The sequence below is a fragment of the Salvelinus alpinus genome, chromosome 1 (assembly GCF_045679555.1).
Source record: "Salvelinus alpinus chromosome 1, SLU_Salpinus.1, whole genome shotgun sequence".
In the NCBI taxonomy this organism is placed as follows: domain Eukaryota; kingdom Metazoa; phylum Chordata; class Actinopteri; order Salmoniformes; family Salmonidae; genus Salvelinus; species Salvelinus alpinus.
The window spans coordinates 84966129-84993514 of NC_092086.1; the positions used below are offsets into that span (position 1 = coordinate 84966129).

General features: G+C 41.7%; 2 protein-coding genes across 2 annotated transcripts in view; one reads left to right on the top strand and one right to left on the bottom strand.

The window, feature by feature from the left end:
* Positions 1 to 472: 472 nt before the first annotated feature.
* Positions 473 to 20475, top strand: zswim7 (zinc finger, SWIM-type containing 7). The gene is made up of 5 exons (XM_071329936.1): positions 473 to 788; positions 7749 to 7770; positions 8267 to 8369; positions 17556 to 17660; positions 19121 to 20475. Exons 1-5 carry the CDS (start codon positions 713 to 715, stop codon positions 19238 to 19240), a joined length of 426 nt encoding a protein of 141 aa, XP_071186037.1. The 5' UTR covers positions 473 to 712; the 3' UTR covers positions 19241 to 20475.
* LOC139532389 (adenosine receptor A2b-like) overlaps positions 19761 to 27386 on the bottom strand; it is a 29092-nt gene continuing 21466 nt past the window's right edge. Inside the window, exon 4 of the mRNA XM_071329908.1 lies at positions 19761 to 27063. Within this exon, the coding sequence (XP_071186009.1) occupies positions 26316 to 27063 (748 nt within the window). The 3' untranslated portion in view covers positions 19761 to 26315. The remainder of the gene's footprint in view (positions 27064 to 27386) is intronic.

The following is a 27386-nucleotide window of genomic DNA, read 5'->3' on the forward strand; positions in this document are numbered from 1 at the left end:
GGGATAGATATCGCCATTAGCCATCTGAAATATAGCAGTTCAGATATTTAATCATATGAACTTGGTCAATTACCAAATAGGGCTATCTTCTGTATACCACCCCTACCTTGTCACAACTCAACTGATTGGCTCAAACGCATTAAGAAGGATAGAATTCAACAAATTAACCTATCACCCATTTCTTAAACGGAACGAACCTGGGAGGGACCTACGGTGTAGCTGAATTTGTCGAATACAAACTCTCGTTTTAGTTGCAGAACGTTTGTACCTGTTGTATTCGGCGCATGTTACAAATAAAATTTGATTCGAGTAGGACATTCCAGTCACCTTTTTTACTAATATCAAATGTTTTCTATTGAAATTTGGCGCCATCTACAAGGTTAAAAATAGACGTTGCAGTCAAACACTTGAATACAGTAGTTGCAATTTAAAAACAACTTACCCTCCCATCCTGATGGTGGCGCCAATACATAGCTTACTTCCACCCTGAAGAACAACACAACAAAACCAGTTGGAAAAATACCCGGGAGTTTTAGCTAACTAGCTGTGTTATTATTTTATATTTTCCCTCTAGTAGATCAATAACTAATGAGGTAAACAACTCAGTACTTTGACCAACCTATATCGACTGGTTGACCTCTGATCAATTTTGTATCTCGTGCGCTTTGCCCATAAACTTTTTCTGGTATATTTGCTGTAGCTAATTTTTGAGATGCCTTCATTTTTACCTACGGTGGCCGAACAACTCTTCAAAGACATACAGAAGACATACCAAGAGAAAACTAAAAGTGAGTTATAGTTTGCCTTGTACAGAATCTCATCTGTCAAGTCTCTAGTCGGGCATGCCAGCCAGAAGATGGCACTGTTGTTTTGGCTTTGTTTTATGGTCATTGTCAGATGGACCATTGAGATTCCTATGATTTTAAGTCAAATAACATTTTATTGGTCGCTCACACATATTTTGCAGATGTTGTCGCAGGTGCAGCGAAATGCATATGCTTCTAGCTCCAACAGTACAGTAATACTAAACAACACACACACGTCCCCAAAAATTGAAAAAAAAAAAATATCAGAAACGTTCTGAGCAAATAATGTAAGAAATAACACACACAAATACTGCAAAGTTGTCGTAAGGATAGACATAGCGACCATAGCTGTGTTCGAATACTTATGCTAACCATAATATTTGTGACGTACATTGAGTATGTAGTATGCTTATTAGTCATAGTATGGATTTAGGTAGTATGCCAAAAGTTCCTGATGTCAAATCGAATCAACTTTTATTGGTCACGTACTGTACACATGGTTAGCAGATGTTATTACGAGTGTAGCGAAATGCTTGTGCTTCTAGTTATGAAAGTGCAGCAATATCTAACAAGTAATCTAACAATTCCACAACAACTACCTAATATACAGAAATCTAAGTAAAGGGATGGAATAAGAATATGTACATATGAATATATGGATGAGCAATGACCTGTGCAGCATAGGCAAGATGCAATAGATGGTATTAAATACAGTATATACATATGGGATGAGTAATGCAAGGTATGTAAACATAATTTATTAAAGTGGCATTAATAAAGTGACAAGAGATCCATTTGTTAGAGTGGCCAATGATTTCAAGTCTGTATGTAGGCAACAGCCTCTCTGTGTTAGTGATGGCTGTTTAACAGTCTGATGGCCTTGAGATAGAAGCTGTTTTTCAGTCTCTAGGTCCCAGCTTTGATGCACCTGTACTGACCTCGCCTTCTGGATGGTAGCGGGGTGAACAGGCAGTGGCTCAAGTGGTTGTTGTCTTTGATGATCTTTTTGGCCTTCCTGTGAAATTGGGTGCTGTAGGTGTCCTGGAGGGCAGGTAGTTTGCCCCCGGTGATGCGTTGTACAGACCTCACTACACTCTGGAGAGCCCTGCGGTTGTGGGCGGTGCAGTTGCTGTACCAGGATGTGATACAGCCCGACAGGATGCTCTCAATTGTGCATCTGTAAAAGTTTGTGAGGGTTTTAGGTGACAAGCCAAATTTCTTCAGCCTCCTGAGGTTGAAGAGGCACTGTTGCACCTTCTTCACCACACTGTCTGTGTGGGTGGACCATTTCAGTTTGTCTGTGATCTGTACGCCGAGGAACTTTCCACCTTCTCCACTGATGTCCTGTCGATGTGGATAGGGGGGTGCTCCCTCTGCTGTTTCCTGAAGTCCACGATAATCTCCTTTTGTTTTGTTTAGTGAGAGGTTGTTTTCCTGACACCACACGCCGAGTGCCCTCACCTCCTCCCTAAGGCTGTCTCGTCGTTGTTGGTGATCAAGCCTACTACTGTTGTGTCGTATGCAAACTTGATGATCGAGTTGGAGGCGTGCATGGCCACGCAGTCATGGGTGAACAGGGAGTACAAGAGCGGGCTGAGAACGCATCCTTGTGGGGCCTCAGTGTTGAGGACCAGCGAAGTGGAGATGTTGTTTCCTACCTTCACCACCTGGGGGCGGCCTGTCAGGAAGTCCAGGACCCAATTGCACAGGGCGGGGTTGAGACCCAGGACCTCAAGCTTAATGATGAGCTTGGAGGGTACTATGGTGTTGAATGCTGAGCTGTAGTCAATGAACAACATTCTTACATGGGATAGGGCAGTGTAATAGTGATTGCATTGTCTGTGGACCTATAGTGGTGGTATGGAAATTGCAGTGGGTCTAGGGTGACAGGTAAGGTGGAGGTGATATGATCCTTGACTAGTCTCTCAAAGCACTTCATGATGACAGAAGTGAATGCTACGGGGCGATAGTCATTTAGTTCAGTTACCTTTGCCTTCTTGAGTACAGGAACAATGTTGGCCATCTTGAAGCATGTGGGGACAGCAGACTGGGATAGGGAGAGATTGAATATGTCCGTAAACACACCAGCCAGCTGGTCTGCACATGCTCTGAGGATGCGGCTAGGGATGCCGTCTGGGCCGGCAGCCTTGCGAGGGTCAACACATTTAAATGTCTTACTCACGTCGGCCACTGACAAAGAGAGCCCACAGTCCTTGGTAGAGGGCCGCATCGGTGGCACTATATTATCCTCAAAGCGGGAAAAAGAAGGTGTTTAGTTTGTCTGGAAGCAAGACGTCGGTGTCCGTAACGTGGCTGGTTTTCTTTTTGTAGTCCGTGATTGTCTGTAGAACCTGCCACATACGTCTCGTGTCTGAGCCGTTGAATTGCGTCTCCACTTTGTCCCTATACTGACATTTCACTTGTTTGATTGCCTTGAGGAGGGAAAAACTACACTGTTTGTATGAGCGTGGCTTCACAACATTTTCAGATTTGAAAAAAATGGCGGAAAAATATGCAGCAAAAGTTCGACAAGAACGGATTCAAATTTGCTGCTTTAACTAATTATGACAAATGTTATGAAAATAATGAGCAACGTAATGACTTTTCTAATAAGTTGCACGTTATGTTGGCTGACAATTTGTTAGCTACGCTATCCTTACGAACCGCATAGCATATCTTTACAGCAGTATGTACCAGGTATGTTAGCTAACTACTGTACCGTTAGTAGGCTACTAATACATCGACCTTGCCAGTATTTAGTTTATGCTACCTAACTAACTATCCAACGTTTATTGACTTGATTATTCACTTCATTCATAGCTTAGCTATGGTATAGTCGTTCAGGTGCATTTGTAAATTCGCTCTGGCTATCTACTCTGATTTCAGAGCCCTCTCGTCTGACTGTGCCAGGCAGAGCATAGAATAACCAGTGCATTTACGAACGCTCAACACCCGTTGAATGTGGCCTTTGTCAGTAAAAGTCAGCAAAAAAGCATTATTCAATTGTTACCAGCAGCACAGTTAGCCACCAACGCTCTGGATAACATGAAAACTGCCTAACCAGCTCTGCTAGGGCGAGTAAAATAGTCAGAGTGAGGTGTTCTCTCATTTGTGTCTAGAAGTAGCTAGCAAGTTAGCTTGGTGCTTGAATGCCGTTGTGAGGTCAGAACGCTCGGATTAACCCTACTCCTCGACCAGAGCGTCCAGTGTGCGCTCTGAATGCCCCGAATTTACAAACGGACAATCTGACAACGCCTTAAATTTACGAACGCCCAGAGCACACTCTAGCACTCCAGATTGAAAATACAAACACACCCGAAGTCTAGTTAGTAGTTTGTTGTGCTAACAAGCTAGCAAAGAGGTTGCATACAACAGCATCAACTTCCGGTAGAAAGACGCAAGTACGCTCAACTGAAAGGATACCATTTGTTTACAGTATACTAAAATGAACTATATACTCATTAAGTATGTAGTATTATTACAGTTATTATTTAGATAAGCTATGCTAAATATGTTCACATGTCACCAAATAATTTATTAAAACACACTGTTTTGCAATGAAAATATGTTCACATGTCACCAAATAATTTATTAAAACACACTGTTTTGCAATGAAGGTCTTCAGTAGCCTCAACAGCACTCTGTAGGGTAGTGCCATGGTGTAGCCGAAGGACAGCTAGCTTCTGTCCTCCTCTGGGAACATTGACTTCAATACAAAACCTAGGAGGCTCGTGGTTCACACCCCCTTCCATAGACACAATAATTATGACAACTTCTGGAGTACATCCTCCAATCTATCAGAGCTCTTGCAGCATGAACTGACATGTTGTCCACCCAATCAAAGGATCAAAGAATTAATCTTGTAATGAAAGCATAAGCTACAGCTAGCTAGCACTGCGGTGCATAACAGGTGGTGAGTAGTTTACTCAAAGAGAGAGAAAGACAATAGTTGAACAGTTTTGAACAAATTAATTTCTTCAAAAATGAAAGAGATGCAAGAGCTATATTTCATTTTTTATTTTTTTTTATTTACTTCGCTAGTGACTGCAGCTAGTTAGTTTAGCCTACTGAAACACCAAGCTCAAACAGAGAGGGCTGCTATGTTAGCTAGCTGGCTATGGCTATCCAACCCTGGAACACATTCAAGTCAAGGTACATTTTTATTTGATTTATTTATTGCCACCGGAGCCCGCCGGTGTAACTGCTAAACTGCTTGCTGTACACTGTACTGCATGATTGTAGTGGGTTTAGTAACACATTAGTTGTATTAGCGATGTTGACTATGATGTTAATAGAGTGACAATGATGTAGGCTGTGTGTTGCAGTTATGATATTAAGGTTTGGCTTGCAAAGTTTTTTCACATGGTCACAGACAGCTGATGTGTTGTGCACTTAAGTCCACAAGCAAAGGGAAAAGGTGAGAGGAGGAGAGTGCATAGATGTGAGAAGGAATTATGCAACGATCAAAGGGGTCATGCTGTTTGTATGTGGCTGCTATGAAAGTAAATTGTGTTTGTGTGTGATCAGGGGTGTATTCTGCTGAAAAACGTTTCTTAAACGGAAACGGAAATGGGGATAAACATATCTGAATTTTGTCCAATAGACAATTTGTCCAACTGTTGGACTAATGATTACACCCATTATCAGCTAGATACAGACAAGAGTGTGCAAGAGTTTGTCTTGATGGGTGATCTGAGTCAGGATTGGTTATCATCTAGCTCTGATCAACTCAAAATTCTATGCAATACCTATAATCTCACTCAGATTGTCAACAGTGTAACTAAATTGAATATATAGTATCCTCTGAAATCCTCTTTGATTGATTTGTTCTTAACCAATACTCCTCATCGATTTAATGCTTCTGGTATTTTTGCAAATTACATAAGTGATCACTTTGCTATTGCCTGTGTGAGAGATGGTAAAATATCTAAGCGATCTCCAAGTGTCATTACGAAAATATGTATTTAGCATTGAATGGAATAGAATAGAATTAATCCCAGATGTTGAATTAGCCTTTTCTTACTTCCACAACGCATTCCAGGATGTATGCAATAGGCATGCCCCCTTTAAAAAAATTCAGGATTAAGGGCAGAGAGAACCCTTGGTTTACTGAGGAACTTACTAAAATCATAAGGGAACAAAATACTATGTGGGCTAAAGCAAGATGGTCTGGTTTGGCGGATGATTGGATGGCTTTTAAACATCTTCGAAATCTGGGTGTGGCTATGACCCGAAAACTGAAAGCAGACCACTACCTTAAATCTACTTCGGATAATTTAAATAATCCTTCCAAATTTTGGCAAGTAGTGAATGGTTTGGAGTGCAAAAAAGATGCACAGCTTCCCAAACAATTATTGGTAGACACACAGATTGTAACTGAGAGAACCTCTATTCTGAAAGCCTTACATCAGCATTTTCTTGATGCAGGCAGTTTATTTGAAAAGGTTAAAGGTATAAATGAGCCCCCTGTGCACTCCTTCGCCAGGTTCTCCTTCTTATCCTTCTCTGTTTCAGAAGTGCTTAAAGCTCTGAAAGATATTGATAGAAAGAAATCCCCTGGCCCTGATGATCTAGACCCCCGCCTACCAAAAATTAGAACAGGTCATGGTAGAAATAGTTTTAGTTACTCAGCTCTGTGGTCCTGGAATTCTCTCCTGAACATTAAAAAATGTGATGATCTAGTCACATTGGTGGAGTTTAAACACTCGGCCAATGTAAATATCATAGATGTGTAATTGTCTTTAGGACAGCTGTTTTTCAGTCATACCATTTGTGTTTCTTTACGTAATATGTAATTGTTGTACTGTATGTTTGTCTATAGTTTTGTTCAATGTTGTGTTAGTGTATGTAAGTTGTTTTGTCTGAAACTTTGTTCCCCCTGCTGCTGTTGGACCAGGTCTCTCTTGAAAAATAGATTTTTATCTCAATGAGAAAAACCTGTATAAATAAAGGTAAAAACATTTTTAATGTGTCAATGTCTGTCACCTTGATTGTTCAAAATTCTCTCAACCTGCGTTGTAAACTTTTATTCATAGGCTAGGTTGTAGCAACCACATGATGGCGGGTATAGGGAAAATTCGAGTATCCAAAATCTATTGTTACATTGAGCTGGGTGAATGGAATATGAATGACAGTCATCCGATATGCTGTAATAGAAAAGACCATGCTCATTAAAAAAAATATTAAACGGCACCGACCGCCACTGCTTCTTATCCATAGGGTTTTCAGTGGTTAGCTTCGCCCACGATTGGCTGCTTGTGAACTACAATTCCGACGCTGTGTTTTAACGTTTAGAAACTTAAATAATCATCGCTTGCGAAACGGTTTTCGAAACGTATGCTGATATGCCCCTTATCGTTCATATCAGCGAGAAAGAATATTTAAAATAAAAAAGATAAACTGTAGCAGTTTTACACAGAGCCATAGTCTGTGTGAGCCTCCAGTTGACGAACTACACTTCCTCCCCAGTTACACAAACACACAGGTTCGGCGCACGCTAGATAGCTATTTAGCACAGGTGGCCACCTGTCTTCTGTAAAAAAGTGCTGTAACATGGAGATATGGCCGTGTGGAAACACTAACCCTGACCCTATAAAGGTGTGTAGTAATGTAACCTTTTAGTTTTCAGAAAATTATTTATTATTATTTCTCGTTCCTTATGTTTCCAAAACCGTACTGCAAGCTGCAGTAGCTACACGCTTCTTCAACGAGGTCAAGCCCTTATTTCCTCCAGAAGCCCAGCCAGCCAACTCCTCCCTTACTACAGTACTCATCCATTACTGTCTTCATGAGAACTAAGGAAAGGAAATTGCAAATTAATTTTTCATTAAGCTATGTCTCTGAGGAATTATTTACCAATAAATCCTAGATTAAAGCCTATTTAAAACCAAAATGAGGGAATTATTCTAACCCCATCACTGTTTTTTTGTGTTTTCTTTGCAGTTCCTGATGACCTGCTTATTGCGTGAGTATTACCTTTTACCTTTATTTTTACCTGGGGATTATTTGCTTTATTGGGGAAACCAGTTATGTGGGAGAGGGGGTGGCCTTTTATGGCATGTGCTTTCTACAGTGGGATGGAGATGCCGTCACCCAGATAGCAGGGCCCTCCCCTCTTGGTTGGTTGGTGAGAATTTCCAGATATAGTGGGTGCTGTGGCTGTGTCACAGCCACATCCTGTCCTGTATGATGTTATTCTTGAAGGGTGATTTTCTTGGTGTAGCACCTCTTCATTCCTTCGTTACCTGCTTTTCACTGGCTAATTGGCTGAGTGTGTTAGGAATGATGCTATCAGGCTTAATGTCTGTCGCTCTGTCTCTCAGGTGTTTGTTTATATCCATTGCTGCGTTGTTGTTTATATGCATTATATCTCCATTAAAAGTACTTTTACATTACGTTGAGGGCTAGCCTTAATATTGGTCTCTCTCCATGCCTGTCCCCTATCCCTGTCTCTCTCCCAGGCTGAGGTTTGTGTTTGGCTCCTGTGCCCTCCAGGCCTTGGACCTGGTGGACCAGCGCTCTGTCACCTGTGTCTCATCCCCCAGTGGACGGAGAGCTTATCAGGTGAACATCTGCTACCCACTTTGCACTAGAGTACTCACTTTCCCAATAAACCACCTAGTGAAACATTTGATAATCAATCGACCATGATTCACACAAAAGAGCGATGAAAGGAAAATGTACAGCTAAGTCTTGAGCATTTTGACCCTCTTGTATACTATAGACACCCTAATGAGAAGCTATTATCTTCCCAACACTTGACACCAATGCCAGAACCTCACATAAGGACTGATTAATTACTGCTGTACTCATGGAAAACCACCTAATCCATAGCCATTCCCTACCAGTCCCAGAGTCCCTGTAGGCCATGTCCTCGTGCATCATAGCAGGGCCTGTCCAGTCCAGTCAGTGCAGTTCAGTTATGGTCATTGTGACCCAAGTTTCCTGTAAACGCCTTTGACAGCTTTAATGATATGGGACAGAAAAAACACAATGAGGCTAAAAACAGACAGTGGTTTCTGTTTCTTTGGAATACATTCCTTAATTGTTTATTCCCCTTCTCCTCAAGTTTTTGGTGACTTCTGTGGTGAAATTAGGTTGTGTTTATTGGAAATGTTTAGGCTATAACATGATGTGGTTCCGGGCACAAATTCAGTTCTACATTTCCATAGAAAGTTATTACGGTTTCTCCTAAAACATCTGTGAGTGAAAAAACAGTGTTGGAAAGCCTATGCAGAAACAAGTTGATAAGTCTTCCAATATCGCACTCTTCCCATATTCATGTAGTGTGGTTGCTCCATTTGCAATACTATTTACTCTTTAAATATACAAGTGTCGAATGGGGTCCTTTGACACTGTGACAGTTTTATTTGCTCTGGGTGGGTGTTCTGAGGAGATGTCTGAGTAAGATTTAGTGGGCAGCTGCCTTCAGTGAGCTGTGCTATCTTCCCATATTTTTGGAGTAACTCATTTCCGTGGCTTTATTGTTATATAAAAACAAACCCCCAAAATCAAGAGATGCTAGCTAGCTATGTCGTTCCTCTTAGATTACTTTCTCTCCTCTTGTCTTTTACTTTTTGACCACTAATCTTTAAGGAGATCGTGATTTGAGTGCAATTGTCACCTAGCTATTGTTTTCTATCCATCCCTGGAACTGTCTGTCTGCAGAGAAAAATAGTTAATTCAGAAGTGTTGATACATATCCGTACAGTAAGTGTGATTGGGATAACTTGAACCAGACCAGGTTAAGTTGCCTTGTTTTGGGTCAGGGAGGGAGGGTAGACCATATTTGGGGAGTTGAGAGTAAAGATTTACTTTGATTCAGTAGTCGAGGGCCTTTTGTTTCTCTCCTCCCCTGAGTTCTTAGCCAGGAGGAAATATTGTGTTCTTCCCTGAATTGAATTTAACTTTATTGATCTACAGGGGATTTCAGTCAGCATGTCAATTATAATGGGAAATCCAACAAGGGAACCTGAGGCAACTGCCCAAGTGTCGCAATGCTGGTGTTGGAGGATTGCCATGGCACCTGCGTCCTGTTTTTCTTCCATTTGACAACACTAGAAATTTAACCAGGGTTTTTGGGCTTCTTGCGGTCAATTTGCCAATTATTTGTAATTATGTTCCAGCCCCCCGACCGTCCGCTCAAGAAAAGTTGATGATCCTTGATTTGGGGTAACTCACTCTGCAACATTGTGAAGGCGTCTGGCCACTGATCCCACCAACCCACGCCTCTATTTTTATCCAGCAGCTCAAAGCTTTTATGATGTCAGAGAAACTTCAAACGTCAGGTTTTTACTGACCAGAATCATGACACAGCCAGTTGGACGTCACTTCTGAGAAGAGGCTTGACTTGCAATAACACCTAGATAAATAAACTCAGTCTGAAGAGCTTAGTTTATACCCCCTTTTTCTGGACGTAGGTCTACTTTGTAGCTCTGGGCTGTGTGTGTCTGGTGTGAAACTAATGAATACACTGGCCTGTCCCTGCACTCTTATCTATAATCTAAAAAGGGTTCTTTGGCTGTCCCCATAGGAGAACCCTTCTGAGTTCTATGCAGAACCCTTTACACAGAGAGTTCTACATGGAAACCAAAAGGGTTCTACATGGAAACCAAAAGGGTTCTACCTGGAACCAAAAAGGGTTCTACCTAGAACCAAAAACAGTTCTCCTATGGGGACACCCAAAGAACCATTTTGGAACCCTTTTTTCTAAGAGTGTGCTCATAGGTTGATACTGTCTGTTTGCCACATTGACTCAATCATAAATTCAGGTGACCTTTTCCATGAGAATATTTGGTTCGCTCAGTTTGTTGTGACAGGGCACAGAGAATCAGACCAGGGTAAAGTTTAAGGCAGAATAGCAATATACAGTGCGTTCGGAAAGTATTCAGACCCCTTTACTTTTTCCACATTTTGTTACGCTTTAGCGTTATTCAAAAATTTATTAAATACTTTTTTCCCCCTTCTCAATCTACAGACAATACCCCATTAATGACACAACAAAAACAGGTTTTTAGAAAATGTTGCAAATTTATCAAAAATAAAAACAGAAATACCTTATTTACATTAGTATTCAGACCCTTTGCTATGAGACTCGAAATTGAGCTCAAGTGCATCCTGTTTCCATTGACCATCCTTGAGATGTTTCTACAACTTGATTGAAGTCCACCTATGGTAAATTCAATTGATTGGACATGATTTGGAAAGGCACACACCTGACTATATAAGGTCCCACAGTTGACAGCATGTCAGAGCAAAAACCAAGCCATGAGGTTGAAGGAATTGTCCGTAGAGCTCCGAGACAGGATTGTGTCGAGGCACAGATCTGGGAAATGGTACCAAAACATTTCTGCAGCATTGAAAATCCCCAAGAACACAGTGGCCACCATCATTCTTAAATGGAAGAAGTTTGGAACCACCAAGACTTCCTAGAGCTGGCCGCCCGTCCAAACTGAGCAATCGTGGGTGAAGGGTGTTGGTCAGGGAGGTGACCAAGAACCAAATGGTTACTCTGACAGAGCTCTTGAGTTCCTCTGTGGAGATGGGAGAAGCTTCCAGAAGGACAACCATCTCTGCAGCACTCCACCAATCAGGCCTTTATGGTTAGAGTGGCCAGATGGAAGCCACTCCTCAGTAAAAGGCACATGACAGCCCACTTGGAGTTTGCCAAAAGGCACCTAAAGGACTCTCAGACCATGAGAAACAAGAATCTCTGGTCTGATGAAACCAAGATTGAACTCTTTGGCCACGTCTGGAGGAAACCTGGCACCATCCCTACGGTGAAGCATGGTGGTGGCAGCATCATGCTGTGGGGATGTTTTTTAGCGGCAGGGTCTGGGAGACTAGTCAGGATCGAGGGAAAGATGAACGGAGCAAAGTACAGAGAGATCCTTGATGAAAACCTGCTCCAGAGCACTCAGGACCTCAGATTGGGGCGAAGGTTCACCTTGCAAAAGGACAATGACTCTAAGCACACAGCTAAGTCAACGCAGGAGTGGCTTCAGGACAAGTCTCTGAATGTCCTTGAGTGGTCCAGCCAGAGCACGGACTTGAGTCTGATTGAACATCTCTGGAGAGACCTGAAAATAGTTGTGCAGCGTCGATCCCCATCCAACCTGACAGAGCTTGAGAGGATCTTCAGAGAAGAATAAGAGAAAGTGCCAAGCTTGTAGAGTCATACCCAAAAAGACTCAAGGCTGTAATCACTGCCAAAGGTGCTTCAACAAAGTATTGCGTAAAGAGTCTGAATACTCATGTAAATGTGATATTTTATTTGTAATAAATTTGCAGACATGAGGAAAGTGTGTGAAGCATTTATCTGTGCTCTGTGAAGCATTAATTTGGGCTGCAATTTCTGAGGCTGGTAACTCTAATGAACGTATCCTCTGCAGCAGAGGTAACTCTTGGTCTTTCTTTCCCTTTTGCAGTCCTCATGAGAGCCAGTTTCATCATTACGCTTGATGGTTTTTGCGACTGCACTTGAAAAACGCTCAAAGTTCTTGAAATTTTCCGCATTGAACGACCGTCATGTCTTAAAGTAAGGATGGACTGTGGTTTCTCTGCTTATTTGAGCTGTTCTTGCCATAATATGGACTTGGTCTTTTACCAAATAGGGCTATCTTCTGTATACCACCCCTACCTTGTCACAACATAACTGATTGGCTCAAACACATTAAGAAGGAAAGAAATTCCACAAATGAACTTTTAACAAGGCACACCTGTTAATTGAAATGCATTCCAGGGGAATACCTCATGAAGCTGGTTGAGAGAATGCCAAGAGTGTGCAAAGCTGTCATCAAGGCAAAGGGTGTCTACTTTGAAGAATCTCAAATATATTTCGATTATTGTTTAACACTTATTTGGTTACTACATGATTCCATTTGTTATTTCATAGTTTTGATGTCTTCACTATTATTCTACAATGTAGAAAATAGTCAAAATAAAGAAAAACCCTTGAAAGAGTAGGTGTGTCCAAATTTTTTGATTGGTACTGTATTTTCTACATACTTTATATCTGGTTTGAGTCTTTTAAGTTTACACTGAAAACGTTTTACCATCCAGAAAATGTTTTATTTTTTTATATACAGTATATTTTTTTGGAGTGGCGGTCCACCACTACTAAATAAATTTAAGGGAAACACTGTTTCACCCCTTTATGATAAATCTAGACAAATAATCCAGAGTTATGATTAGGGTTGCAAAGGGTCGGAAACTTTCCTTAACTAACCGGTGCCCCCGGTATATAGTCCCACTATTGTTATTTTACTGCTACTCTTAAATTACTTGTACTTTTATTTCTTATTCTTATCCGTATTTTTTTTAAGTGCATTGTTGGTTAGGGGGTCGTAAGTAAGCATTTCACTGTAAGGTTTGTTGTATTCGGCGCATGTGACTAATAAAATTTGATATGATTTCCGGTAAATTTCCAGAATTTTCCCAGAAATTTTCATCGGGAAGTGAAGCCCGGGAATTTGGGGAATTTTGCTTAAATTCATCAAAAAGGTTAGCTTTATAACAGTGAACCTTTTTTTTGTGGGATACACAAGGCAATTCTAGGTCTTGTGGCATATTTTGGTTAAACTATCCCCAATTCAATGGAATTGCAACCCTCTGCATGCACAGTGCATTCTTCCATCACATGTGCAGTGCACTCTTCCATCACATGTACAGCTGATTCTCAAGACCTTGCACACTAATGAGATGCTATTGAGCCCACACTACTACATGTCTGAGCCAAGGACTACATGCTTTCTGGTAAGTTTTGATTACAATACTGGGTGGGGTGAATATATTTTACATGACATACATGATTTTTTCTTAACTAGTCAATATTAGACTACAGCAAGGTGTGTTTAAATAATTTCTAACTTGTTAACAATTTTTGCTTGTTAGTTTTTGCTAACATGTGGGTTATAGCTTGCTTGAGCCTGCTAACTGAGGAGTGTTAATTCACCTGTTTCCATACATGTTTAATTTTAAAACATTTATCTTACAAAGGAGTTATCTAACTGCTTAACTATTTATCTGTACATGGAATTCTATTTTTTTTTTTACAATTTTCTTTCTAATCTTTACAGGAAAATGCCACAGGCACTATCTGATGTGTGGAGACATTTCACTGCAGCTAATGTAGAAGGAAAAGCTGTGCACATTTGCAAATACTGTGCCAAATCATATGTTGGACCACAGAAGGTATTTGCACTGGTGACAGACAATGCTGCAAACATGAAGGCTGCTTGGTCTAAAGTGGAGGAGTCCTACCCTCACATCACACCCATTGGCTGTGCTGCTCATGCATTGAATCTGCTCCTCAAGGACATCACTGCACTGAAAACAATGGATACACTCTACAAGAGAGTCAAGGAAATATTTAGGTATGTGAAGGATCATCAAGTTATAGCAGCAATCTACCTCACCAAGCAAAGTGAGAAGAATAAGAGCACCACATTGAAGCTGCCCAGCAACACCCGTTGGGGTGGTGTTGTCATCATGTTTGACAGTCTCCTGGAGGGAAAGGAGTCTCCAAGAAATGGCCATATCACAGTCTGCCAATATGGACAGCACCATAAAGAGGATCCTTCTGGATGATGTATTTTGGGAGAGAGTGGTAAACTGCCTGAAACTCCTGAAACCTATAGCAGTAGCCATTGCACGGATCGAGGGAGACAATGCCATCCTGTCTGATGTTCAGACTCTGCTTGCAGATGTAAGAGAAGAAATCCGTACTGCCCTGCCCACTTCACTGTTGCTCCATGCATAGGAATCTGCAGTTCTGAAATACATCAAAAGCGTGAAGACTTCTGCCTGAAGCCCATACACGCTGCAGCGTACATGTTGGACCCCACATATGCTGTTAAGAGCATCCTGTCTGGTGCAGAGATCAACAAGGCCTATGGTATCATCACTACCGTGTCTCGCCACCTTGGCCTGGATGAGGGCAAGGTTCTTGGCAGTCTGGCGAAGTACACTTCCAAGCAAGGGCTTTGGGATGGAGATGCAATATGGCAGTCGTGCCAACATATCTCATCAGCCACCTGGTGGAAGGGACTTTGTGGATGCAGGCTCTTTCCCCTGTTGCCTCCATTATCCTCCAAATCCCACCAACATCAGCCGCCTCAGAGCGCAACTGGTCCTTGTTTGAGAACACACACCAAAGCATGCAACAGGCTGACCAATACAAGGGTTGAAAAATTGGTGGCCTGACAACGAGCCATCCTCAACAGGGTTGGAAAGTGATGAGTCTGATGTTCAAGAGGTGGACATTGAGGAGGTCCAGGGAGAAGACATGGAAGCCTGAGAGGAAGACAACCAAAGCTTTAGTTTCTAGACAATAATTTTACAGATGTATGTTAAACGTTTTTGGGAGATGCGAAGGATCATTGGGGATCATTCAATATTCCCTTTTTGTTGTTCAGTGAAATCATCCCATGTGAAGAGTCAACTCATTTAATTAAAGTTCAATTTGTATTTATATTGGAAGGATTTAATCATTTGCAATTATGTCTACTTATGATAAGGTAAAAGGTTTATGTTTCTGTCTCCATATGATATGGTAAATATATCCAATGCAAACATCTACATTTAAATTATATTAATTTGCATATATTTCTGTTAATTCCCATATATTCCCGTTAATTCCCACGGAAAGTTTCCACCTCTGAATAATCCCCAAAATGTGCAACCCTAGTTATGATGCAGTCTGAAGCCTTGAGTAAGATGAATCATCAGCCCTGTGCCTGTCGTGACTTCCCACAAACCATGGCAGTTCTCTATAGTCTTCCCTGACGGGCTGCAACTGAAACTGGGTCTGGCAGTGACGAACTGATGACAGAGCCGTCCCTCCAAACTTCGGAGCTCTCTGGCACATGACGGCTTCCCTCTAAGTAGTCCCGCGTGAACCTGGCATTCCTACCATAAAAATGGAGAAGCCAACTCCAGTCCACGCTGGAGCTCATGTTTCATTTACTGAGATTGAAGAGTATGTAACGCTTCTTGATTTACAGTCTAGCTGACTGTGGATTCCCCTGCTAGGATAGCTTAAACAGCTGCCAAACAGTGGAAGGAGAATACCAGGGAGCGTTTAAGTGTGGTTTTGTGTTGGGCCTACCAAGTTTGCTTTGTGGCCAGAGCTCAGAAGTGGAGACACATTCTGAAATGCAAGCAGAGGACAAAAAAGACCCAAATGTGAGCTGGTTTTCAATGACTAATGCTTTAGAGGCTTCAGCATCACTGATTGGCTTGGGCCGGTCCCATAGAAATACAATAGATTATATTTCTATGGCCAATCCGCCATATATTGAGCCAATTTTCCGTTCTTCCCCTCTCCCTGAAGTGTGCGCAGGTTCACTCCCCCTCAACTAGTGTATTTAAAAAATCATTGAGTTGGTGTGCAGATAGAGTGTCTACCATTTTGGTATTCTTATACCAATTTAATGTTCTTAAATCCTTGAGGGGAAGTGAATGAGTACACACCCTAGGTTACAGTCTCCCTCCAGTACCCTCAGCCGGGTGGCTCACAGTCTCACAACTCTGCTTTTGTCACTTTTTTAAATCGACTCATTGTAATATTCCCTGAAGAGTTACTCATTTATAATGAAGCGTCACTTTTCTACAAATGATGTGTTTTATTTTGTAGATCACTGAGAAGGTAATTTAGAGGGACTACATAGCTGTGAATTTGTCTCGGCTGGGGAATAATGGAGCCTGTTTCTGTCATGTTGAGAGTCATTAGTTGTGGTGACGAGGCTGAGTAATCCTCTGAATTAATGCCCTTATGCGTCATCTTCAGAATGGGGCTGAAGCTGAGAGTCTGGCACAAAGTATGTCTACCCCTATCTTGAGTGCCAGACTTTACAGCTACGGTGTTGGAGTAGCCTATATGCAATATTTGGAGCCACTTGTCTAGCTCCATGGAATTATTGTCTTCCACTTTCAAACCCAATACATGTTTAACATTTGGATTCATAAAAAATGCATACTTCCTCTCCTTCCTTCCTTAAGTTGGAATGCTGATCTGAAATGATTGGATAGGTGAAGACAACCTTTCTTTCTCCATCCTAGTTCTGTCAGATCAGTGAAATATGCAAGGAAGAAAGGGAACTATACATTTTTAAAATGTTTGCATGGGGCCATAGGTGACACAATCCCTTTTCCAGATGCCAGGGGTTTATTCAGTGATATTGTGAACGTTGAGAATAGAAATAGAATAGAATGAAATATAATTATATTCTAAAAATAGAATGAATAGAACTGACACAATTCCATATTATATCTGACAGACAATCATATCTGTTCTACACCATACATTTTTATCTTAATGTTCTGTAACGTAACATCCTCCTGAACAGGCCCCAAGGTTAGTGGGATGTGTCAGGATGTGTTGGAGGAGCTCAGGGATGGTTGAGATGAAGTCAGGAGCTTGTTTCACCTCATTCCTCACCCTGCTCTACTGTCTACAGTGCTCCTCAGCTGTTGTGAACATGTGTGGAATTGACTCAAGCTGTGGCAGGCGAATGCAGTATCAGTACAAACAGAATTCACATCATTGTTTGATAGGTTTGTTTAAGTACTTGCTAGAGACAAGACATTCTCGCTCTTCTCCTACAACACTGTGATATGTTTTAAAGAGTCTTTCTGTGACCAATTTTTTTTCCATTAATCCACTCTCTAGAACAACTGTGGTTTTGGCCAGCTCTTCCTTTGACTTTCTACCTGTGGTTTTTGACAGTGTCCATGTTTGTTTTGTTGAAGGTGATTGGAGGGTCAGGGCTGCTGTACACCTGCTACACCTCCTGTCACTACTGCTCCTGCCCAGCCTTCGCCTACACTGTGCTCAGGAGGAACGAGAGCCTGCTGGTGAACACAAAGACATAATCCATGTTTTAATAATTAATAGAGCACACAGCCATAAACTACAAAGACATTAGACAAAACCTACACACACACGAACCACAGACACACACACCACCTGTTCTAGTCATGCATAACTGAGCAAGACAAGATGTGGAATTCCACCATTCAGGGTTTCCCCCCCAGAAGGCAGTCACATGTTGATCTGTATAGCAGTTCATTATTAGCAAGACCCTGGCACTAGTGTTTGTTTTTTGCATCTCATTTAAACATGTTCATCCCGTTTGACTCTCAGGAGCACAAAGCCAAAAAGTCCCTGAAGTCCCGTAAACTCTCAGCTGCCTCTGAATATTTCCCTGAATACAGAATCTATCCATACTTCACAGTGAGGTTGACAACACTACTCCCCCTCTCTCCCACATATAGCCAGAGCTGTCTGTGTTGTTTTAAGGGCACTGCAGAACCTGTCATCGTCATTGCGACCCCGTCATGGGTTAGTTAGGGCAGACCATTGGCAGGGCCACAGTCTCCACTGGGGGTTTCGCATGGAGCCTATTGCCTGGACAGTCTACAAACCATGACCCTGCTCTAGGTCCACAGCCCAGCAGGAGACACCACTGTACTGTACTGTACTGTTACTCTGAGAAGTCTCCCTGAGCTTATTTCTGCCCAATGTTTTGGGAGAATATAATACATTCTGCCTACCTTTATTACATTGGTATGACAAATACTCATTGTAGAAGTGTTATTCATTTTTTATAAATGTAATAACTATACGTTTTTTTAAAAGTCATACATACAGGTAACTGTCAAAATAAAGGAATCGCCAACATAGTGACTTAACAGGGCATTGGCTCACCATGAGCTGCCAGAACAGCTTCAATGCGCCTTGTCACAGATTCTACAAGTGTCTGGAACTCTATTGGAGGAACGGGACACCATTCTGTTTTGTTGGTGGTGGAAAACACTGTCTCAGGCCTGCTCCAGAATCTCCCACATGTGTTCAATTGGGTTGATCTCTGGTGACTTGAGACTGACACACACACCTTTTAAACCACCTATGCTCCTTTGAGACCCCACTTTCAAAGTCTCTGAGATCTTTTCTTCTAGCCATGGTTAGCCAAAATAATGGGCAACTGGGCATTTTATACATGAACCTAAGCATGATGGGATGTTATTGCTTAATTAACTCAGGAACCACACCTGTGTGGAAGAACCTACTTTCAATGTACTTTCTATCCCATTTACTGAAGTGAATGGGATAGAAAGTATTTTGGCAGTTACCTGTATATTAATCATAATTTTTAAGCATCTCTGCAAACTTGCCTGAACACACACAAAAGAAAAGCTGCATACTCTCATGACTCCAATCCAATAGATTTACTAAGCTGCCTTCATCAGGGTTTATTCTCTCTCACTCACTCACATCCCCCCCCCCCCCCCTAACATTCCTCCTCCTGTGTCAGTGCAAGCACATCCTGGCTGCCTACCTCAGTCAGGCCATGGAGCTGTCCCAGCAGGAGGCCCTGTCTGACCAGCAGATGTCCAGCATCCTTTCTGGGAGAGCAGCAAGAACTGACACGTAGAGCACCAGACCCCCAGGTCACTCATCCAGACCTACATGTAGAAGACCAGACCGCAGCTACAGACCCAAAGCACAACCCAACAGGTCACTGATCCAGACTCAAAGCCACACAGCACCATCTGAGACCAAGCTACAACAGCACATCCTGAGGAAAGATGTTTAAAAAGCAAAGCCTACTGCTGCTGTATGGTCTCCTCCAGTCTGTCTGCATGTGTGAAGATTACTTTTATGGCTTTTAGGTCATTGTACTGTTCTTCTAGAACTCTGGTGTGGTTCTCCGCTTTCTGAAAATCAAAAGACAAATTTTTTTGCTGTTTTTTGTGAGTGTTCGTGTTCTTAATCTGTTGCCAGAGAATATGCATCTGTTCATTGACTATTTTAAGACTCTCCTTTTATATGAAAATGGTCGTTATATGTAGGTTTGTAAACTCTTCTTGTAAGAATATGACTCTGACTTGTAACAATATGAACATTTTATTTGTATTTTTTATTTAACCTTTAACTTTATTTAACCAGGCAAGTCATACATAGCTTTTATTGACAAAATAATTCACCATACAGATTTTTCTCATGTTAAATAGCAGTATTGGTTTAGTTGTCAGTTGAGTGAAATAATAATTGAACATCATTGACGTTCAGACATTCTACTGCACTGTTGGAGCTAGTAACATAAGCATTTCGCTGCACCTACTATAACACCTGCAAATATGTGTACACAACCAATACACTTTGATTTGAACCACAGTTGACTGTTTAGGCTACTGGTTAGTGACATCAATACTGTAACACATTTGCAAACACACAGGTTGGAAAACTACATCAGCTTGTTCTTGTATGGTTTTCTTCTTAAATCGTTGGAAGCCTTCATTCACAAGTCAGGCTTGTTGAAGGCTTTACAACCCACAGTATCTTGCAGGGTTGGGGCAATTCCATTTCAATTCAATCAACTCCGGAAGTAAACAAACACCAATTCCACATTTTTCTCAGTAAGAAGCATTTAAGGAAATTGGAATTTCAGTTTACTAAATTGTAATGGAATTGAGCCCTTATCTTGATGCTAAGGTCACATTTGAATGAACAAATAATAGTAATACCAGTACAGTGCATTCTCCAATGGAATGTACTTGAAGTTTGGCACACTCCTATAGTTTAGCCCTTGAAGTTGTAGAGGTGAAGGTTGATGTGTATGGTGAAGAAATGAAAAACTAAGAAATTAAACACAATGGAAATACTGTATTTGTTGGACCCCTGTGCTAATATTCCTTTTAGAAGTTAAAGTGATACTACAGAGGTTTTGTATAATTTCAGGAAGTATTGAAAGTAGTGTTTACTATCAAAAACTGGTCCCCCAAAATTTTCGCAATGACATTTTCACAATATGTTACATCCTGCAATTTGTTTTCCTCTCCTGCCGTTTATATGATAAGTTGCGAATTCCAATTCGTACAATATGTTTGTACAAATTTGTAAGTGCTTAAGATCCCGTTCAATCTAACTTTGTGAACACAAAAACAGTACACAACACAGTTTAATATCACAGCAAGGAGGCCCTTCTCATAGCAGAGGAAAACCACCCTAATTTTAGCACAGATTGTGTGCCGTCACATCCAAACTGGGTCTCGTTAAACTGGATTTATTTTGTAGATGTCTGGTTTCCTGTTTTTGATAGAAAACCACATCTAATTTCAGCCAGTTGAAAGGAAAATAGACTGTCACAGCTTCTTAGAAAAGAGGCCATTGTCCACAATGCCAACCAACACAACAAAGGCAAGCTCATCAGTTGGTGGTCAAGTACAGGGAGACATCTTCAAACCGAGAACGATGCACCGTCTATTTCACAACACTGTGTCAGACTCACTCGTACAAAAATACAATTACAACAATGAAGCATATTTTTGTCTTTCACAGAACAAGGACTTGTAAACCCTACAATATCGTTAGGCCTAGCGTTCCCTGCAGGGTTTGTGTCAATTCAAAATTTCTGAATTTAATTTGTAGGCCACACCCCAAAAGAAGCAGGATTTTAATTGAAGGAAGCAGAATATAAATTTATTGAATTTAATTCTACTTTCTTTAATGCAAATTCAATTCCAATGTTGCTTCCTGTCAGGTGTGGCCAATTCAAATTCAAGAATTGAAATTAAAGAGCAACCCCAACTTGTTTCGTTCAACAAAGAGGGACCTCCTCAGCATTGCATTGACTGATTTGGCTTGGTGTAGTGAAGTGGTGTATTTAGGAGTTCTTACTGAGTGAGGGGAATGGAGCCACATGGCTCTTAGCTGTTATGCTAGGACAGACCGTACACCGTAGAAGTGGTTGATCCTACAGTTTGACAATATTGAGTATTAAAAGCCACCTGGTTTGTTCCAGGACACAGGAATTTGCCAGGTGGGCAAACAATCACAGCTGTGTCCATGTGAGGTGTGTGTGTCAGTCCATGTGAGGGTTGTATTATGGACCTTCTAGGGATGCCAAGGGAAGAGGGTGACATTCAGATGTGTAATATACAGTTGAAGTCAGAAGTTTACATACACTTAGGTTGGAGTCATTAAAACTCGTTTTCAACCACTCCACAAATTTCTTGTTAACAAACTATAGTTTTGGCAAGTCGGTTAGGACATCTACTTTGTGCATGACACAAGTAATTTGTCCAACAATTGTTTACAGATTATTTCACTATCACAATACCAGTGGGTCAGAAGTTTACATAGACTGTGCCTTTGAACAGCTTGGAAAATTCCAGAAAAGGATGTCATGGCTTCTGATAGGCTAATTGACATGATTTGAGTCAATTGGAGGTGTACCTGTGGGTGTATTTCATGGCCTACCTTCAAACTCAGTGCCTCTTTGGACATGGGGAAATCAACAAGACGTCAGAATATATATATATTTTTTTCTCCACAAGTCTGGTTCATCCTTGGGAGCAATTTCCAAGTGCCTGAAGGTACCACGTTCATCTGTACAAACAATAGTACGCAAGTATAAACACCATGGGATCACGCAGCCGTCATACCGCTCAGGAAGGAGACGTGTTCTGTCTCCTAGAGATTAACGTACGTTGGTGCGAATCAATCCCAGAACAACAGAAAAGGACCTTGTGAAGGACCCAGAAAAGGACCTTGTGATATCCACAGTAAACGAGTCCTATATCGACATAACCTGAAAAGCCGCTCAGCAAGGAAGAAGCTACTGCTCCAAAAACCGCCATAAAAAAGCCCGACTACGGTTTGCAACTGCACATGGGGACAAAGATCATACATTTTGGAGAAATGTCCTCTGGTCTGATGAAACAAAAGTAGAACTGGTTGGCCATAATGACCATCGTTATGTTTGGAGGAAAAAGGGGAAGCTTGCAAGCCGAAGAACACCATCCCAACCGTGAAGCACGGGGGTGGCAGCATCATGTTGTGGGGGTGCTTTGCTGCAGGAGGGACTGGTGCACTTCACAAAATAGATGGCATCATGAGGCAGGAAAATTATGTGGATATATTGAAGCAACATCTCAAGACATCAGTCAGGAAGTTAAGCTTGGTCGCAAATGGGTCTTCCAAATGTACAATGACCCCAAGCATACTTCCAAAGTTGTGGCAAAATGGCTTAAGGACAACAAAGTCAAGGTATTGGAGTGGACATCACAAAGCCCTGACCTCAATCCTATAGAACATTTGTGGGCAGAACTGAAAAAGCGTGTCTGAGCAAGGAGGCCTACAAACCTGACTCAGTTACACCAGCTCAATGGGACAAAATTCACCCAATTTATAGTGGGAAGCTTATGGAAGGCTACCCAAAACGTTTGACCCAAGTTACACTCAATTTGGTAGCATTGCCTTTAAATTGTTTCTGTAAACTTCTGACCCACTGGGAATGTGATGAAAGAAATAAAAGCAGAAATAAGTCATTCTGACCTAAAACAGGTTATTTTTACTAGGATTTAATGTCAGGAATTGTGAAAAACTGAGTTAAAATGTATTTGGCTAAGGTGTATGTAAACTTCCAACTTCAACTGTATAACAATAAGTAACACAGATTTGTTTTCTGATATGATTTAGGCTATGTTGAACAAGACTCCCAAAAAATGTCAGCATTTTGTTAGGAATAATAATGTAAATCTATCATTTTAAAAAGGGAGATTACATAACTAAGTAATCAAGAATTTCAAATAATGAGGCATGTATTTGTAAGTTAAAAGGTTGACGTGATTTTCTTGCGAATCACTAAATATCCTGTTTCTGAATTTTAGATGAATTTTTTTCACATTACTCAGTCTGCCCACCACATACTGTATATTCCTGAGCTTTCTCCATGAAGCTAAAGAAGCCATGATATTTGCAAAATTCAAGCAGAGCACAATAACACCACAAGTTTATATTATGTGTAAATATACTTTCCCAATCCGAGCTGTGTTGTTTGACATGTTGCTGTTTAGTCGAAAATGGTTCCACTGGGCAGAGTTTCCGATGTATGTTTTTATGCAACACCAGTACTGAAGAAGTCCGATATAGCCCATGACGAACAATACAATACACACCTCAGCCAGGTTTCTCAAATTTTAGCTACATGACTAATCAAATACCAAACAGTAAACATTGAACACTTGATGCATATTATTTTTTGAAAGTTAAGACTTAGAAAAATGTGTTTTAAGTTATGATATGGTCAATGTGTAGGAATGGTAAATTAGGTGTTCTCATAGTAATGAATTCATCAGTGGATTAATTTCACAGTCCTGCAAATCCAGTTAGCTTCAACAAAATAAAATAAAAATCCTTCAACAGTTAAAGCTGGAATCCGCATTAGGTAGAACAGTGCCACTGTTCGCCCCAGAGCATGTGTTATTGTTTTTGTTTTGTTGATGAAACGGAGGAGAGGAGCATCCAGCATCGTAGTAAAAACAATTGCAGTAGGCCTACATACTCTGCTGTTCTATCGTGCGTGCAATGATGTCAGAGGGGGAAAAGAATATTCGTTGTTTGAAGTAACTTTGTTATTGTAATATTGCAAACGTACATGGCAGTTTTACCAAGTACAGATTCCAGCTTTAAAGTACATTTTCACTAGCCTGGTCCCAGATGTTTGTGTGGTCTTGCTAACTCCTATGGCCATGACAATGAGTTAGTAAGACGGCACAAACAGATCTGGGACCAGGCTAGCTTTTCATCACCTGGCCTGATACTCATCTTAACTCATAAATAATGCTCCACATTCAAGGCATATTTGACAGATCTATTGTCAATCTATTCAGCTTCATACAGTGGCTTGCATTTTTCATATTTTGTTGCCTTACAACCTGGAATTAAAATGGATTTTTGGGGGGTTTGTATCATTTGATTTACACAACATGCCTACCACTTTGAAGATGCAAAATATGTTTTGTGAGACAAACAAGAAATAAGACAAAAAAACAGAAAACTTGAGCGTGCATAACTGTTCACCCCCCAAAGTCAATACTTTGTAGAGCCACCTTTTGCAGCAATTACAGCTGCAAGTCTCTTGAGGTATGTCTCTATAAGCTTGGCATATCTAGCCACTGAGATTTTTGCCCATTCTTCAAGGCAAAACTGCTACAGCTAATTCAAGTTGGATGGGTTCCGCTGGTGTACAGCAATCTTTAAGTCATACCACAGATTCTCAATTGGATTGGGGTCTGGGCTTTGACGAGGCCATTCCAAGACATTTAAATGTTTCTCCTTAAACCACTCAAGTGTTGCTTTAGCAGTATGCTTAGGGTCATTGTCCTGCTGGAAGGTGAACCTCCGTCCCAGTCTCAAATCTCTGGAAGACTGAAACCGGTTTCCCTCAAGAATTTCCCTGTATTTAGCGCCATCCATCATTCCTTCAATTCTGACCAGTTTCCCAGTCCCTGTCGATGAAAAACATTCCCACAGCATGATGCTGCCACCACTATGCTTCACTGCAGAGATGGTGTTCTCGGGGTGATGAGAGGTGTTGGGTTTGCACCAGACATAGTGTTTTCCTTGATGACCAAAAAGCTCAATTTTAGTCTCATCTGACCAGAGTACATTCGTCCATATGTTTGGAGAGTCTCCCACATGCCTTTTCGCGAACACCAAACGTGTGCTTATTTTTTTCTTTAAGCAATGGCTTTTTTCTGGCCACTCTTCCGTAAAGCCCAGCTCTGTGGAGTGTACGGCTTAAAGTGGTCCTATGGACAGATACTCCAATCTCTGCTGTGGAGCTTCGCAGCTCCTTCAGGGTTATATTTGGTCTCTTTGTTGCCTCTGAGTAATGCCCTCCTTGCCTGGTCCATGAGTTTTGGTGGGTAGCCCTCTCTTGGCAGGTTTGTTGTGGTGCCATATTCTTTCCATTTTTTAATAATGGATTTAAATGGTGCTCCGTGGGATGTTCAAAGTTTCTGATATTTTTTTATAACCCAACCCTGATCTGTACTTCTCCACAACTTTGTCCCTGACCTGTTTGGAGAGCTCCTTGGTCTTCATGGTGCCGCTTGCTTGGCGGTGCCCCTTGCTTAGTAGTATTGCAGACTCTGGGGCCTTTCAAAACAGGTGTATATATACTGAGATCATGTGGCACACAGGTGGACTTTATTTAACTGTGTGCAATCTAATTATGTGACTTCTGACGGTAATTGATTGCACCAGATCTTATTTAGGGGCTTCATAGCAAAGGGGGGTGAATACATAAGCATGCACGACCTTTCCGGGGGGGGGGGGGGGGGGGGTAATTTTATTAACAAGTCATTTTTTGGGACTAATTTGTGTATGTCCCTTACATGAAATCCAAATAAAAATCCATTTAAATTACAGGTTGTAATGCAACAAAATAGGAAAAACACCAAGGGGATGAATACTTTTTCAAGGCACTGTATATCATTATACCCCCACGCTTTGTTCTGTAAACATTTCTAATCTCACTTAAAATGGCATTCAAAAATAAAATACAACAAAAACATGAACACAGGTAGTGTTTTGAGCTACACGGCTGGCCTGGGGCCCCACCTATGAAGTAAAGGGTCAATGGTCGGCAGGACTAGTAGCCTCATGCCCCCGTTGCCTGCCCTTACAGTAAAGGCTCATGCCCCCTGCAACCCCACCCCTCAGAGTAATGGGTCAATGGTCATGTGGATCTGGTCTCTGCTCCGCCTGCTTCCATTGGAGGAGTGGAGGTAGAGCTCCTCCCTCTGACACAGGACTTGACGCGTCAGGATCTTGCGGAAGGTGTTCCTGAAGTCCTGGATGCCGTAGGCGTAGATAATGGGATTGACAGCGGAGTTGGCGTGCGACAGCATGATGGCTATGAACATGACTGGGGCCGGCTTGTACAGGTCCTTGTAGAACAGGGTCAGGCAGTTGAGGATGTGCACGGGCAGCCAGCATAGGGCAAACAGCCCCACGATGATGGACAGAGACTTGGCGGCACGGATCTCGCGCTGAAGCAGCCCGTGATGGTGGCTGCACCTATTGCTGCTCACCGAGCACTTGAGCTCAATTTGGTGCATCTGCATGCGGGCCACAGTGAAGATCTTCACATAGATGCCCAGCATGATGAGCAGAGGAGGCAGGACACAGCCAAAGAAGTTGAAGTAGACCATGTAGTGCATGTCCACCACATTCTCAAACTGGCAGGTGAGCTTGATGCTGCTCAGATCGTCCACCAGAGGGGCGATAGTGGTACTGGTTTCCCCCACAGAGCTGCCATTTGTCAGGCTGCTGGAGACATTCTGACGGCAGGAAGAAACTTTCAGGTTCCAACCCAGGAACGGGATGAGGCCGATGACAAAGGACAGGATCCATAAAATAGCAATGATTCTTCTGGCCCTCGTGCCTGTCACCAGCTCCTTGTACCTGGATAGGGGGACATGCAGAGACCAAAAAGACAGTGTTAACGTCTGTGGGGGTTATACATGGGTCTTATTTTCTGTTCCCTAATAGTTGTGACCGAGTGCCCTTAAAGGCCACAGTGGCCTTTATCAAGAATTCTGGCACTAATGCTGCACATTCATTCATGAATAAAATAACGTAAGGAGTAACAGAAAGGCAATAGAGAACAAAAACATGCGGTCCTAAAAGTTCGACCAACTGAGCATTAAATTAGGTAGGGCCTGTGACAGGATTAATCTATCATTTCCATGATATTGCCTAAAGCAGGATACCAAAAGATAACGAGG

Bases quoted from the DNA above. Each gene is read 5' to 3' on its own strand.
- zswim7 (XM_071329936.1), top strand. From the start codon at position 713: ATGCCTTCATTTTTACCTACGGTGGCCGAACAACTCTTCAAAGACATA. The intron at 789-7,748 runs GTGAGTTATAGT...TTTTCTTTGCAG, and splicing joins ATACCAAGAGAAAACTAAAA to TTCCTGATGACCTGCTTATT. The intron at 7,771-8,266 runs GTGAGTATTACC...TCTCTCTCCCAG, and splicing joins CCTGATGACCTGCTTATTGC to GCTGAGGTTTGTGTTTGGCT.